General features: G+C 42.0%; 1 protein-coding gene across 5 annotated transcripts in view; it reads left to right on the forward strand.

Annotated features, from left to right (window-relative positions):
* arnt2 (aryl-hydrocarbon receptor nuclear translocator 2) overlaps positions 1-14293 on the forward strand; it is a 503920-nt gene that overhangs the window by 204989 nt on the left and 284638 nt on the right. For 4 of the 5 annotated variants that reach the window (XM_068017713.1, XM_068017714.1, XM_068017717.1 and 1 more), the window contains exons 6-7: positions 2760-2825; positions 2976-3070. In XM_068017713.1, coding sequence (XP_067873814.1) covers positions 2760-2825; positions 2976-3070 — 161 coding nt within the window. The remainder of the gene's footprint in view (positions 1-2759; positions 2826-2975; positions 3071-14293) is intronic. The other variant, XM_068017715.1, reaches the window with a different exon arrangement.

Here is a 14293-nt window from a genome sequence, read left to right on the forward strand (position 1 = left end):
CCCTTCCCATGGCACCCTCCCATGCAATCACAGGAGGTGTAATACCTGCCCTTTTACCTCCTCTCTTCACACTATCCAAGGCCCCAAACACTCCGTTTAGGTGAAGCAGCAATTTACTTGTACTTCTTTCAATGTAGTATACTGTATTCACTGCTCACAATGCACTCTCCTCTACATTTGAGAGACCAAAAACAGATTAGGTGAGCGTTTTGAGGAATACCTCTGCTCAGTCCGAAAGCATGACCCTGAGCTTCCGGTTGCTTGCCATTTCAACCCCCCCCCCCCACCTTTTTTATTTTTAGTAATATTTATTTTTTATTTTTATTTTATTTTAGTTTGTTTCATGATTTTTTTTTTTTTACCATGTACCTGCCCATTGTTTTTTTTCATGTTTGTGCTTTTGGCAAGGGCTGTTCATTTTTCTGTCAATTAGCACCCTCTCTGCACTAACACTTTGTCTTTCTGCACACCATTAACACACCCTTTGCCTTTGCTCCCTGACCTTCTTGTTAGTTATTCTCTGTGACCCTCTGTCCTATCAACACCTTCCCTTTTGTTATTTCTTGCCCCACCCCCACTTTATTTGCTTAAAACCTATTACATTTCTAACCTTTGCCAGTGTTTTGTTTTTAATGCACCATTACTCTCTGCTTTCTGTATCTTAGCCAGTTTTGTATCGATGTTGCCTTTGCCCCTTTAATCAGTTTCATGAAGAGGCCATTTGACCTGTGTTTCTGTGTCAGCAATGCTAAAACAATGCAAAACAAATCCCACTGCCCGACTGTCTCCTCATAGACTCTGGTTGCATTCATTAAGGGAAAAATATTAGAAGGGAAAAGATATAGGTCTGTTTTGTCTCCCTCAAAGCTTCCATTCCAGTAATAAATTATGGTGGCTGTGAGGATCCCAGGATCCATCCGGTTTCAATTCGCAAGAATTACTAGTTTAGCTTGGAGAATGGAGTGTTTAAAATTAAAGTGGTCTTTTTATTCACGGACACCAGCTGAGAATACGGCTAAATTGTGAGAAATCGGGCCATATTGTTTGATCAAGTAATACATCAGCTAAAAATACTGTTTGTATGATGAGTATCTTTGCCAGTTAATACGGTATATTCTGTTTTTGTTCTTAATTTATTTCAACAGGTCTATCGTCGGAAACTGCCTGAATCTGAGAATAAGTGTGGCAAGATTTTGTTCTGTAGATCCGTTTGTGTTGTTCACTCTCTTGTATTGCACACCCAAATCACTGTGAAATGGCTCCATGGAACCTGAATTGCCACGATTGCAGATTTCTAAAATTACAAGAGCTCTGGAAAACCATCAAACTATAACATAGGCAGAGGCCATTTGGCCTGTGTGTTTGTGCTGGCTCTTTGTTCAAGCAATCAAAAATGAATCCCACTGCCCAGTTTCTCCTCTTGCCCTATATCTTCCCCTTTTCAATATTTTTCTTTTAAAAATACAACCAGTGCCTTTGGCAAAGTACTCCATTGCAATGGTTTGAATGCACACCAAAATAGTTGTTTTCCCCAACTAGTCTCTGACAAACTATTCCACACATCAAATGTTTTTTTTTTGCTTTATATTTAAAGAAATCTCTCCTGATCCCTCTTCCCACATGTTTTGTAACAATTTTAATTTGGCGCATTCTGTATGCTGTCCACCAAATAAGTTGTGTATTGTATTGGTATCTAATTTGGTATATTTTTGCTTCTGTATAATTTAACTTCTTATGGTCAACTTGATTAGTAGGTTAGTAAACTTAACTATGTAGCCTCGTTGTTGTTTTTTTGCATCCTATCATTAAGCCAGTTGATTCCACCTCACAACATGGACTGCCTTCTCCTGTTTTCCACTCGCCCCCACCCCCATCTTCACCCCCAGCACTTGAAACTCTTAAATTTGCTTTTCTCCATATTTGGTTATTTCTGACTGACGTCTTACTAGTTTTCCATCTGCACCCCTCAATACATTCCAATTTCTCCAAATCTCTGCTGCTTGTAATCTGTCCTGCACTATGTCCCACTCACCCATCACCCCATCCTCACTGATTTATGCTTACTACTAATCTCACCCCGCACCCCACAGTGCATTAAATTTGAAATCTTTGGCTTTGTAAATCCATCTATGGCATTGCCCTGCTTTATGTCTGCAATCTCCTCCAGCCTTCTGCCCTCTCCTGCATGCTCATTTTCTCTTCTGGCCTTTTGAACACTCCTTTGAGGTAGAGCTTGCAGCTGCATTTGTCTGGTATTTTAGAACTCATTCTGTTGCTTTCTGCTTCTCTGTCCATCTTTTAAAAACCTCAAGAGTCATATCTTTGACAGAACCATGGGTCACTCCTTCGAATCTGCTTTCCTGACTTGGTATCTGAATTCCATGTATATATTTATGAAACTCTTTCGGTTAAGGGCTCCATATAAAAGCCAGTTTTTGTTGATCGAGAGTGTCCTGAAGGTCATGGTGACTGCCCATACAATTTTTGATGCATACCCTGCCGTATATTTACCATATGGCACATGATCTCGCATATTTCATGCATTTTGTCACATTTCATTTCATTGAAAGCATTGGCTCATTAATGGAAGATGACATTTTATATGGAGCCGAAGTAAAAAGTGCTAGAAAGAAGTCTGGACTGCAAGAGTGACCTTGTAGTTAAATCAACATTGATTATACAGTTGGCCAGAGAGCCTAAAGTGCAAAAGCCCTGCCAATATTTAACATGGCTTAACTGTAATGGACTTTTTAATGCAGGTATGGAACAGCTCCCTTGGAACACATCTCATTGAGCAGGCTGACTGTTCTGCGGAAGAGATACAGGTGATACACTTGTACATTTTATATATTAAATATTAATTATCTTTTAACTGTATTTCATGATTCCCTGATTCTGTATTTTGTTTTGTATATTTCTTTGTTAACTTGACATCAGTAATCACAATTGATGTAGTGTTAATGTTTTTCTTTTAGGAATGGCTTGGGACCTGTCAAGGAAGGAGAGTCGCAGTATTCAGTAGTGCACTGCACTGGATACATCAAAGCTTGGCCGCCAGCAGGTAAGAAAGGTAATTTACTTTTCCTTTTTCCAATTCACTTACTTTTCTGCGCGGGTCCCTACCAAAACGTTTGTATATCCTTTGGTGCACATTTAACCATGGATACTGGTGCTGTAAAATCTGCAAAGAAAGTCTGTCATCATGCTCACCCTTTCTTTGGTTCTCTTTCTTTCTCTTTTTTCCCCTCTCTATTCATCATCCTTCTCTTCTGTTTCTCTGTACTGTCTTATTTTTCAACGTTTACTTAATCTCTTGGCCACTCTTTCTCCCCTGCTTCTTACGACTTTCATGCTGACTTGTGGAAAGAGTGAAGTTGGGGTGAGGGAGTTGGGTAGGAGGTGGCAGCAGAGCAATAGTTGTGCCCCTCCCAGTGCTCCACCTGGTCGGACCCTGTGCCTCACAATTTAAGAACCGTTCCTGTAGTATTATTGAAAGATATCTGTTCATATATCGTTGTACATGTGTTTATATTTGTATATAAATGTGAGAGAATGGAATAGTTTTGCTACTTTGTACATAGCAACTACGTTTGGAATTCCCAGGTAATCTGGCATTTCCTGCAAATGACCTGATGATGCACTTTAACCTGCTCTTCAGGAGAGCACAGCCTACTTCTCCAGCAAAGGCTTTTTTTCCTATATCTGAAGCTTTCCTTATCTGGAGTAACATTTCCAGATTGCTCCACCTTCTGTCAAAGGTAAACTGAGTTGCATACTGTAGTATGATTTATTCTGTACTGAGCTAAATTAGACTTTTCTTTTAAGTAGTCTGGATGCTGTTTGTTGAAATATTGGGATTAATTCCTGGCTGGTGTGCTCAGAGCGCACAAATTTCACATCAATCACAGAATCAATTATAAAATCAAAACTAAATTTTTTTAGAGGTTGTGCTAAGATCAGACAAGGGTCATTATCCCCCTAGTTTCAGTCATTCTTAACTTACGAAGATCTGGCAGTTTTATGGGCTTTTTGCTTCTGTATTGCTACTCACCCTCATCAAATGGGTACTTTGTGACTTCCATGCTCTGGCCTTGAAAACTTGGATTCTTAAAGATGAAGCTGATGGTTTGGAACAAAGTAGCAAGTTTTGATTAGATCTTCTCAGTGCAGTACCGAGGGAGTGCTACGTTGTTGGTATGTCTTTAGGATGAGGTGTTAAACTGAAAAGTCTATCCTTTCAGGGAAAAGATCCCGTGACCCTATTCAAGGAGGAATAGGGAGTTCTGGTTGTCCTGGCCTGTATTCATCTCTTCATTAACATCACTGCGACAGACTGTGCATTATCTCATTGCTGTTTGTGGAATCTTACTGTGAACAAATTGACTGCACTTTCCCCTACATTACAACAGTGACCACACTTCAAAGACACTTCATAGGCTGTGAAGTGCTTTGAGACAGTGCTGAGGTCTGGATACCACCAGAGTCTGTAACCTCATCACCTGTCACACTCCTCACCACCACCAAGCTGGGAGACCAACCCTGGTTGAATGAAGAGTCTCGAAGGGCATGTCAGGAACAGCACCAAGTTTACCTTAAAATGAGGCACCAACTTAGTGAAACTACAACATAGGGCAACCTGCATGTTAAACACTAAAAGCAGCAGGCTATAGATGGAGCTAACCACTGAATCAAAGCAAAGCTGTATGGTCCTATGACATCCAGATGATAATAGAGTGGACAATCAGGTAACTCGTGGGACAGAGAAGGCTGCATGATTATCCCTATACTCAACAATAGTGGAGCTCAGCACGTGAGTTGAAGACTCAAGACTGAGTTGCTGCCAGGAAGTTTGGTACATCACCCATTGATTGAAATGACTTTCTCTCAAATCATGTAAATATGACCTGCATTAAGAGTGCTGCAGACTTCATAATATATTAGCCACTGCTATTATCCCTGCCTGAATCCCATCACGTGCAACATTAACTATGTCCCTTCTGACAGTACATCTACACACTACATTTAAAGAATCTGCAGCCGCTTTATTTCTTTGTTGCACAATCCTATTTATATACTTAGTATGTGTGTGGTATATCCTGTCTACTGCCTAATCTTGTGCTCCATGTTCTATGCTGTTACCTGTGTGCTAAGGAGTGTTTGATGGGTACTCATACTGGGCTATCTTGCTGCTTGTCCCTAGTGCTAGCTACGCCATTCTGGGAAGGCCATACACAAAGAGAAAGTGAATATGTGTCATTGTGGGCATGGGGCAAATAACTGCATACACAGTAGAAAGTACTGTGCCATGCTGCTGATGTTGGATATGCCTGAATGTTACTCATGCAATGAGTTTGATAGACTGGCAGAACTTGTATAAGAGAAAACTTGCCTTGTTGGGCTGACATGAAGTTACCAAAATTCTTTGCACACAGCCTCCATCGCCATGCTTTGCAAAGCTATCTACATGAAGGCAGCTTGGCAAATCTAGCACAAGTTCAGGTTCTCTCTCTGGTTTTGTGCAGCCTTCAATTTCAGAAACAAAGATGGGGTTGTTCTCCTTAGAACAAAGGAGATTAAGGGGGAGATTTAATAGAAATGTACAAGATTATGACTGGCTTAGATAAGTTAGACAAGAAAGAACTGTTCCTAGTGGTATAGGGACTAGGGGACACAGATTGAAAGTTTTGGGCAGGAGCTGCAGGGGGATTATGAGGAAGAACTTTTTTACGCACTGGGTGGTAATGACCTGGAACTTGCTGCCCACAAGGTTGGCGGAAGCAGATACAATCACTGACTTCAAAAGGAAATTGGATGGCCACTTGAGGGAAGCAAACTTGCAGGGCTATTGGGATCAATCAGGGGAGTGGGACTGACTGGATAGCTCCGTGGAGAGCTGGCATGGACTCGATGGGCTAAATGGCCTCCTTAGAATGATAGAACCATAGAAAAAGTACAGCACAGAAGGAGGCCATTCAGCCCATTGTGTGCCTGAAAAATCTAGCCGCACAATCTAATCCCACCTTCCAGCACCTGATCCGTAGCCTTGTAGGTTACAGCATTTCAGGTACATGTTGAGGTACTTTTTAAATGAGTTGAAGGTTCCAGGCTGTGAATTCCAGACACCCACCACCCTCTGGGTGAAAAGGTTTTTTTCCTCATGTCACCTCTAATCCTGCTACAAATGACCTTACATCTGTGTCCCCTGGTAACTGACCTCTATGCCAGGGAAAACAGGTCCTTCCTGTTTACTCTATCTAGACCCCTCATAATTTTGTACACCTCAATTAAGACACCCTTCAGCCTCCTCTGTTCCAAGGAAAACAACCCTAGCTGATCCAATCTTTCCTCATAGCTCCTTCTGTGCTGTAAATGACTCTGTGACTCTAAACCATATGGTTTCAGCATTTAGATATAGCAGCAGAGAGCCAGGCTGAATATAGAAGGTTCAGAGGGGATGCGAAAAATCAAATAAGGTAAATAAAGAGAGAGTATGAAAAGAGACTGGCAGCTAACATGAGGGAATCCCAAAGTCTTCTGTAAGCATATAAATAGTAAAAGGGTGGTAAAGGAGGAGTGCGGCTGATTAGGGACCAAAAAGGGGATTTACACATGGAGGCAAGAGGAATAGCTGAGGTATTAAATGAATACTTTGCTTCTGCCTTTACCATGGAAGAAGATGCTACCCAGGCTACAGTGAAAGAAGAGGTAATTAATACACTAGAAGGATTTAAAATTGATAAGGATGAGGTATTAGATAGGCTGTCTGTACTTAAAGTTGATAAGGCACGAGTACTGGATCAGATGCATCCAAGGCTTCTGAGGGAAGTGAGTGTGCAAATTGCAGACTCACTGGCTATAACTTTCCAGCCTTCCTTACACTCAGGTGGTGCCAGAGGACTGGAGAATTGTAAATGTTACACCCTTGTTCAAAAAAGGGTATAAGGATAAGCCCAGCAACTACAGGCCATTCAGTTTAACTTCGGTGGTGGGGAAACTTCTAGAAATAATAATTTTGGACAAAATGAATAGTAATTTGGACAAATATGGATTAATTAAGGAAAGCCAGCATGGATTTGTTAAGGGAAAATCATGTTTAACTAATTTGCTGGAGTGTTTTGAAGAGATAACAAAGGGTTGATGAGGCTGGTGCTGCTGATGTGGTGTACATGGACTTTCATAAGGCATTTGATACAGTGCCACACAACAGACTTGTGAGAAAAGTTATAAAAGGGACAGTAGCAGCGTGGATACGAAATTGGCTGAATGATAGAAACAGAGAGTAGTGGCTAATGGATATTTTTCAGACTGGAGGAAGGTTTGTAGGGGGGTTCCTCAGAGATCAGTGTTGAGACCCTTGCTCTTCCTGCTATGTATTATTGACTTAGACCTTAATATACAGGGCACAATTTCAAAATTTGTGAAGACTATGAAATTTGGTAGCATTGTGAACTGTGAGGAGGCTAGTGTAGAACTTCAAAAGGACATAGAAATGTTGGTGGAATGGGCGGACAAATGGCAGATGAAATTCAATGCAGAGAAATGTGAAGTCATTCATTTTGGTAGGAAGAACACTGAGAGAAAATATAAAATAAAGGGTACAACTCTAAAGGGAGTTCAGGAGCAGAGGGACCTGGGTGTATATGTGCATGTGTCATTGAAGGTAGCAGGACAAGTTGAAAGAGTGGTTACTAAAGTATACAGTATCCTATGCTTTATTAATATCGGCAGAGAGTACAAGAGAAAGGAGGTTATGTTAAACTTCGGCCTCAGCTAGAGTATTGCGTCCAGTTCTGGGCACTGCACTTTTGGAAAGATGTGAAGGCATTGGAGAGAACGCAGAAAAGATTCATGAGAATGGCTGCAGAGATGAGGAACTTCATATATGAAGATAGATTAGAGAAATTGGGACTGTTTTCCTTGGTGAAGAGAAGGTCGAAAGGAGATTTGGTAGAGGTATTCAAAATCATGAGTCTGGACAGACTAGATAGGGCAAAAAAATGTTCCCATTCACGAAAGGATCAAGAACAAGTGGGCACAGATTTAAGATAAGTCGCAAAAGAAGCAAAAGCGACATGAGGAAAACATTTTTACGCAGCAAGTGGTTAGGATCTCAAATGCACTACCTGAGAGTGTGGTGGAGGAAGGTTCACTGAAGGCGTTTAAAGGGGAATTAGATAGTTATCTGAAAAGGAAGAATGTGCAGGGTTACAAGGAGAAGGCAAGGGAATGGCACTAAATGAATTGCTCATTCAGAGAGCCGGTACAGACATGATGGGCCGAATGGCCTCCTTCTGTGCTGTAACAATTCTGTGATTAGTTGCACCCAGGTGTCCAACCCACATTTTCCTTTGTGTAAATAGATAACAGCACATCATGCAGATTGTTGGAAGTGGCATTTTGAATTAATGAGGAATGATGCAACAATTAGGTCCAACATTTGAAGCCTTTCTCTTTGGCAGCCACCAAGCACAAGATAAAGTATTTACAGACTTGGGATTTTGGGTAAACAAGGTGCAAGACTTGTGCCAGTGCTTTCAATGTTTCCTTACTTATGTTGCATCATGCTGGGGGCACAATCCTTCTGGCTTATATATATTTAATTTGAGTTGGTAAATGATAGGTGCCTTTTTGTTAGAACTCTTTCTCAGTTCAGAGAGTTTCTCTTTTAGCTGCTTCCGTGAATAATTTCTACGTCCTGCTACGCATAGTTGGTTTCATAGAAGGGTTCCCCTTTTCCCATTTTTCTATGAAAATTTTTTCCAATGTATCCTCATCAAAGGGAGTGGTCCTTGCACTTCCCTTTGTTGAGATTCCATTGTTCCAACAGCAGTCAAGCAAAACAAGTAGCACACTCAGGAAAGAACAGCCCTGTATGAGCACCGCAGCCTCACATCTCCAGCAACCCGGGTTCGATTCTGGGTACTGCCTGTGCGGAGTTTGCAAGTTCTCCCTGTGACTGCGTGGGTTTTCACCGGGTGCTCCGGTTTTCTCTCACAGTCAAAGCAGGTTGATAGTTAAATTGGCCATTATAAATTGCCCCTAGTATAGGTAGGTGGTAGAGGAACTGAGGGAAGGTGGGGATGTAGTAGGAATATGGGATAAATGTAGGATTAGTATAAATGGGTGGTTGATAGTCGGCACAGACTCGGTGGGCCGAAGGGCCTGTTCCAGTGCTGTATCTCTAAATAAAAATTTAAAACAATAAAGTATGAGCTGCTGCTCACTCGCAGCCACATTCACCCTCTGCTAGTGAAAATACACAAGAAGAAAGTATAAATTATTCTAATTAGTTTATCTTAAGGTGAGCTCTCCAATTCTTTTACACACACATGCTTGTGCACACATTGATCCTGAGGCCATGTTGCCCAGAATAGCAAAAATGGGCCGATTCGTTGGTTGAGGTGCAATTTAACCCCTTTTAACTGCAGCCTAACTCTTTAAAAAAAGTAAAAATGTTTGTGTCTTTAATAAATGTCTACAATTACAACTAGCTTCCTCTCAAAAGTAATGTATAATGAAGGATTTCAAGGCCTTGAAATGTTCCATTGAATGGACAGCACAGAAACAGGCCATTTGTCCCAACCAGTCCATGCTGGCCTTACTGCTGCACTCAAGGCTCCTCCCATTCTTCTTCATCTAACTCTATAAGCATAACCCTCTATTCGCTTCTCCCTCATGCTTATCCAGCTTTCCCTTAAATACATCTCTACTTTATGTCTCAACCACTCCTAGTGGTAGCTAGCTTCACATTTTCACCACTCTCTGGTAAAGAAGTTACTTCTGAATTCTCTGTTTGATTTCTTAGTGTTCTTAGGGACAGTCTTATATTGATGGTCTCTAGTTTTGTTCTTCCCCCACAAGTGACAAAGCTGTCTCTCTGTCTACTCATCAGTATTGGGGATAGTAGGAAGGGTTGAACTTTCAACTTTGTCCAGTCTGGTGGAGGAAGGTCAGAACTCAAAGGTAAATGCTTTGTGGGGGGAAAGGGCAAATATTTACTGTAATTTTTATCGGGAGGGTTGGGAAAGGGGCGTTACAGTTTTAGTCATTAAATTTGGGGGGGTGGGGAATACCTTTTTAAAAAATTTAAAAGTGCCAGCAGGGCTGGCTGCTCTTTAAAAATGCGCCAGTGCCTGCACACAGGCAGCTGACACCATTGCTGGCATCAGACAGCCTACCCCCTCCATGTGATTTGGTGGGGGAGGGCGTGTGGAGTGCCCCAGTTATTTAAATGAACCGCCGAGCGGGAGAACCCGGCTGTTCTGCGGCAGCGGCTTGCACATGGGGGTTGCCATTTTTTTAACCCACCGCCGAGAGTGGTGGTGGCCTCTTAAAATCCAGCCCACTCTTTCAACTGGCAGGAGGGTCAGTAACCAAAGGACCAAAGATTTAAGATCATTGGCAAAAGAACCAGAGAGAAGATGTGATTTTTTTAAGCAGCAAGTTGTGAATGCACTACTTGAACCGTGGAAGACTGTAGACCTTCCTCCACCCACCCTTCTTGCCTCAGTGACTGTGGCTGGACTGTTTTAGCCTCTGAGACAATGCACAGCTTTTTTAACTTTAGTGTTTGCAATTTTTAGTGAATTCTTGTTTGACATTTTGTTTTCAGAGAATATTATGACAGTTCAGTCAAATACATTGCAACCTTGTAACTGACCCTGATTTGACTATTTTCTTTGAAATGTCATAATTTGAAATGAGGGGTTAAATGTATGCCACACGTCATTAAACTGCTGTGGTGTTCCATCTTTGCTAATATGGAAACCTAGTTTAGATATTCTCAAATATATTTTATTGCATTTAAACATCCCGTCTCTTGCCCTCATCAGTTCATTGCATGGTTCCAATATTTTATTGCCTGATTAGTGCTGTATTAACCAGTCGTAATTGATACAACAATGGGCGCGCATCTTTGGCTGCAGTATACCTGAACTAGGGAAAAATATACAAACATCAGGTAGGGGTTCTGCTTCAGATTACTAACTAGTGACTCTGGCTGGAGGAGTGGGTAAGAGCAAGTGTGTGTCTTCGTGTCAATGTCTGATTGATGGACTGTAACACTTGGTGAGAGCAGGCTTGCGCTGTCCTGTCCCAGCATCTACAGGCAAATGACATACTGATATCCACTATCCAGGTTCAGATTTGATGGATAAGCTCCTGGGTGAGGTCTCCACCTTCTCTCACATGAATTACCATCTTCAAGATAGGAAGGTGAGGGAAGAAAATGAAAGAAGATACATTGGAATTTCCTTTGGTGTCATAGATGTCTCATTGACACTGACACTAAATTTCTTTCTAATGTAGGATCCTGTCATTATTATGAAATGAGCAGTGCATTTCAATCATATTGCCATGGACGGGTAATTCTAACAATGTTAAATCTATTTAATGTTAAATACAGCATTTGCCTGGATATGTAAATACATTTATATCATTCAATATTATATAATTGGTTGTGATAATGCTTCAAAATCTTTAATATATCTCACTGGAAATCAAAGCGGGTTTACAGAGACCATAACGTCACTATCATAACTGTTCTGATGAGCACATGTTGACAGATGTAAAACTGACTTCAAGTGTTCACTAGGAACTGCTGTCGTATATCAGAAATACTAGCAGTATCTTTCACAGCTCCTTCAACTTTGGAGCTTCCCATGTCATTATAGCAAGTTCAGTAATCGCTGCTGAAGGAGAATAGTATGAGGCAATGCCTCTAAAAAAAAAAGCAGGCCTCTTCCAGATTTTGAAAGTGTTAGTCACCATCTACCATATGATGGCGGTCTGCTCCGGAAGCACAGGATTCTGATGTGGCTGTGTTTTGTTGGAGATAACATTCTTTTCTTCAGTCATGATATGAAAGTTCATTGATTTTAAGCCTTCTGACTCCCACAGCAACCTTGACTGCACTTCCTCACACCCTGCTTCCTGTAAGGACTCCATTCCATTCTCCCAGTTTTTATGTCTCCATTGCATCTTTTCTGATGATGCACCCTTCCACATCCGTGCTTGAAATGTCTTCCTTTTTCCTCAACCGAGGACTCCCCACCACACCCCCACCCCCACTGTGGTTGACAGGATACTCGACCATGCCCAACCCATTTTTCGCACTTCTGCTCTCACCCTTTCCCCTCCCTCCCAGAACCATGATAGGGTTCCCATTGTCCTCACCTTCCACCTCACCAGCCTCTGTATTCAATGGATCATTCTCCCCATTTTTTCCTACCTCCAGTGTGATGCCACCATCAAACACGTCTTCCTCATCCCATCCCCTTTCAGAATTCTGAAGGAACTGTTCCCTCTGCAACACCCTGGTCCATTTCTCATTCAACACCCCATCCCCTTCCCATGGCACCCGTCCATGCAAGCGCAGGAGATGCAACACCTGCACTTTTACCTCCTCTCTCCTCACCATCCAAGGCCTCAAACACTCCTTCCAAGTGAATCAGCAATTTATGTGTACTTCTATTTAGTATATTTATTTTTTTTATTTTTTTAGAGATACAGCACTGAAACAGGCCCTTCGGCCCACCGAGTCTGTGCCGACCAACAACCACCCATTTATACTAATCCTACATTTAACCCCATATTCTCTACCACATCCCCTTCATTCTCCTACCACCTACCTACACTAGGGGCAATTTACAATGGCCAATTTACCTATCAACCAGCAAGTCTTTGGCTGTGGGAGGAAACCGGAGCACCCACGCAGACACAGGGAGAACTTGCAAACTCCGCACAGGCAGTACCCAGAACTGAACCCTGGTCGCTGGAGCTGTGAGGCTGCGGTACTAACCACTGGGCCACTGTGCCGCCCATATATACTGTATTCACTGCTTACAATGCGGTCTGCTCTACATTGGGGTGATTAAATGCAGATTGGGTGACCGCTTTGGGGAACATCTACATTCAGTCCGCAAGCAGGACCTGAGCTTTCTGGTGGCGTGCCATTTTAATTCTCCACCTTGCTCTCATACTGGCCTCACTTTCCTTGGCCTGATGCAGTGTTTCAATGAAGCTCAGCGCAATCTTGAGGAACAGCACCTCATCTTTTGATTACAGCCTTCCGGACTCAACGTTGAGTTCAAGAATTTCAGACCTTAATGTCTGCCCCCCTTTTTGTTTCCTTTCCTTTGCATGTTTTGTTCTTAATCGTGTTTTGCTGCTGGATGTCAGCTGTTTATTATTCTGCCATTCACACTTCCTCTGGACATATCTTTTGTCTCTTTACTTGTCCCATTACCACTCCCTTTGACTCTGCCCACCAACTCTTCTGTCATTTAATGTCTCCCTCCCATCTTCTGCCCTATTACAGATCTTCCCTTTTGTTCTTTTTCCACCCTCCCCATTTGGCTTACTAAAATCTTTTCCCAGTTCTGATGAAGGGTTATTGACCTGAAACGTTAACTGTTTCTCTCCTCGGGTGCTGCCAGACGTGCTGAGTATTTCCAACATTTTCTGTTTTTTTTTAACAAGGCCCTTAATTGGCCTCAGGCGGGACTTCCGCCCCTCTGCGGCAGGAATTCCAACCTCCAAGAGTTGCCGGCCAATTAGTGGGCTGGCAGATCTTCAGTCCCTGCAGCGCCACTGGGAGCAGTGGCCACAACTGGGACTGTACCCAATCAGGACCGGCAATAAGGACGAATGCAGTGTTACGACTGAGGTGGGAGCGGTGCACTGTCTTTTCTATTCCACTTTTCCGCAGATCACAACATATATTTTAAAAATGTTTACACAGTTACTGATTCAGTGAATCACAGAATAAAATGGACCAACCAGGTTTCTTTAATAAACAACAAAATTATCAATTTAATATCAAACAAGACTTATCCAGTAATGAAGCAAAGCATTGACACACAGATTGAAATATGAAAGTTCCCTTTTTAAATTCCCCACACACACACACTCACACACATTGAAAAAAATAGAAATTCTCTGTGCAGAGGTCTATTACAAAAAAAAGACCAAAAAAAATACTTTGGCCTAATACTAGCTAATTCTTGAAGAAAAAAGAGAAGATATGGAAGGAAGTCAGTTGTCCCTTTTGGTCTGTTGTCCAGGTGTACGGAGACGGATCACTGGGATCTTTTCTAAAGCAGTTCTTTTCAGGTGGCGTTGAGAATCAATTTGGCAGGTTTTTCCAGCTTCTCAGGAGGGATGCATCACCAGGGATTTTAGCTCTATCACACTGGATCTTTGCAGGGTTTCTTCAAAGTGATAGAGAAAGAGGTGAGCTGGGTGGTTTCTTTTTCTTTGGCAGGCAAAACACCAACTGTCTTCAAAACAGTTC

This window comes from Heterodontus francisci, chromosome 38 (genome assembly GCF_036365525.1).
Source record: "Heterodontus francisci isolate sHetFra1 chromosome 38, sHetFra1.hap1, whole genome shotgun sequence".
NCBI classification, from domain to species: Eukaryota; Metazoa; Chordata; class Chondrichthyes; order Heterodontiformes; family Heterodontidae; genus Heterodontus; species Heterodontus francisci.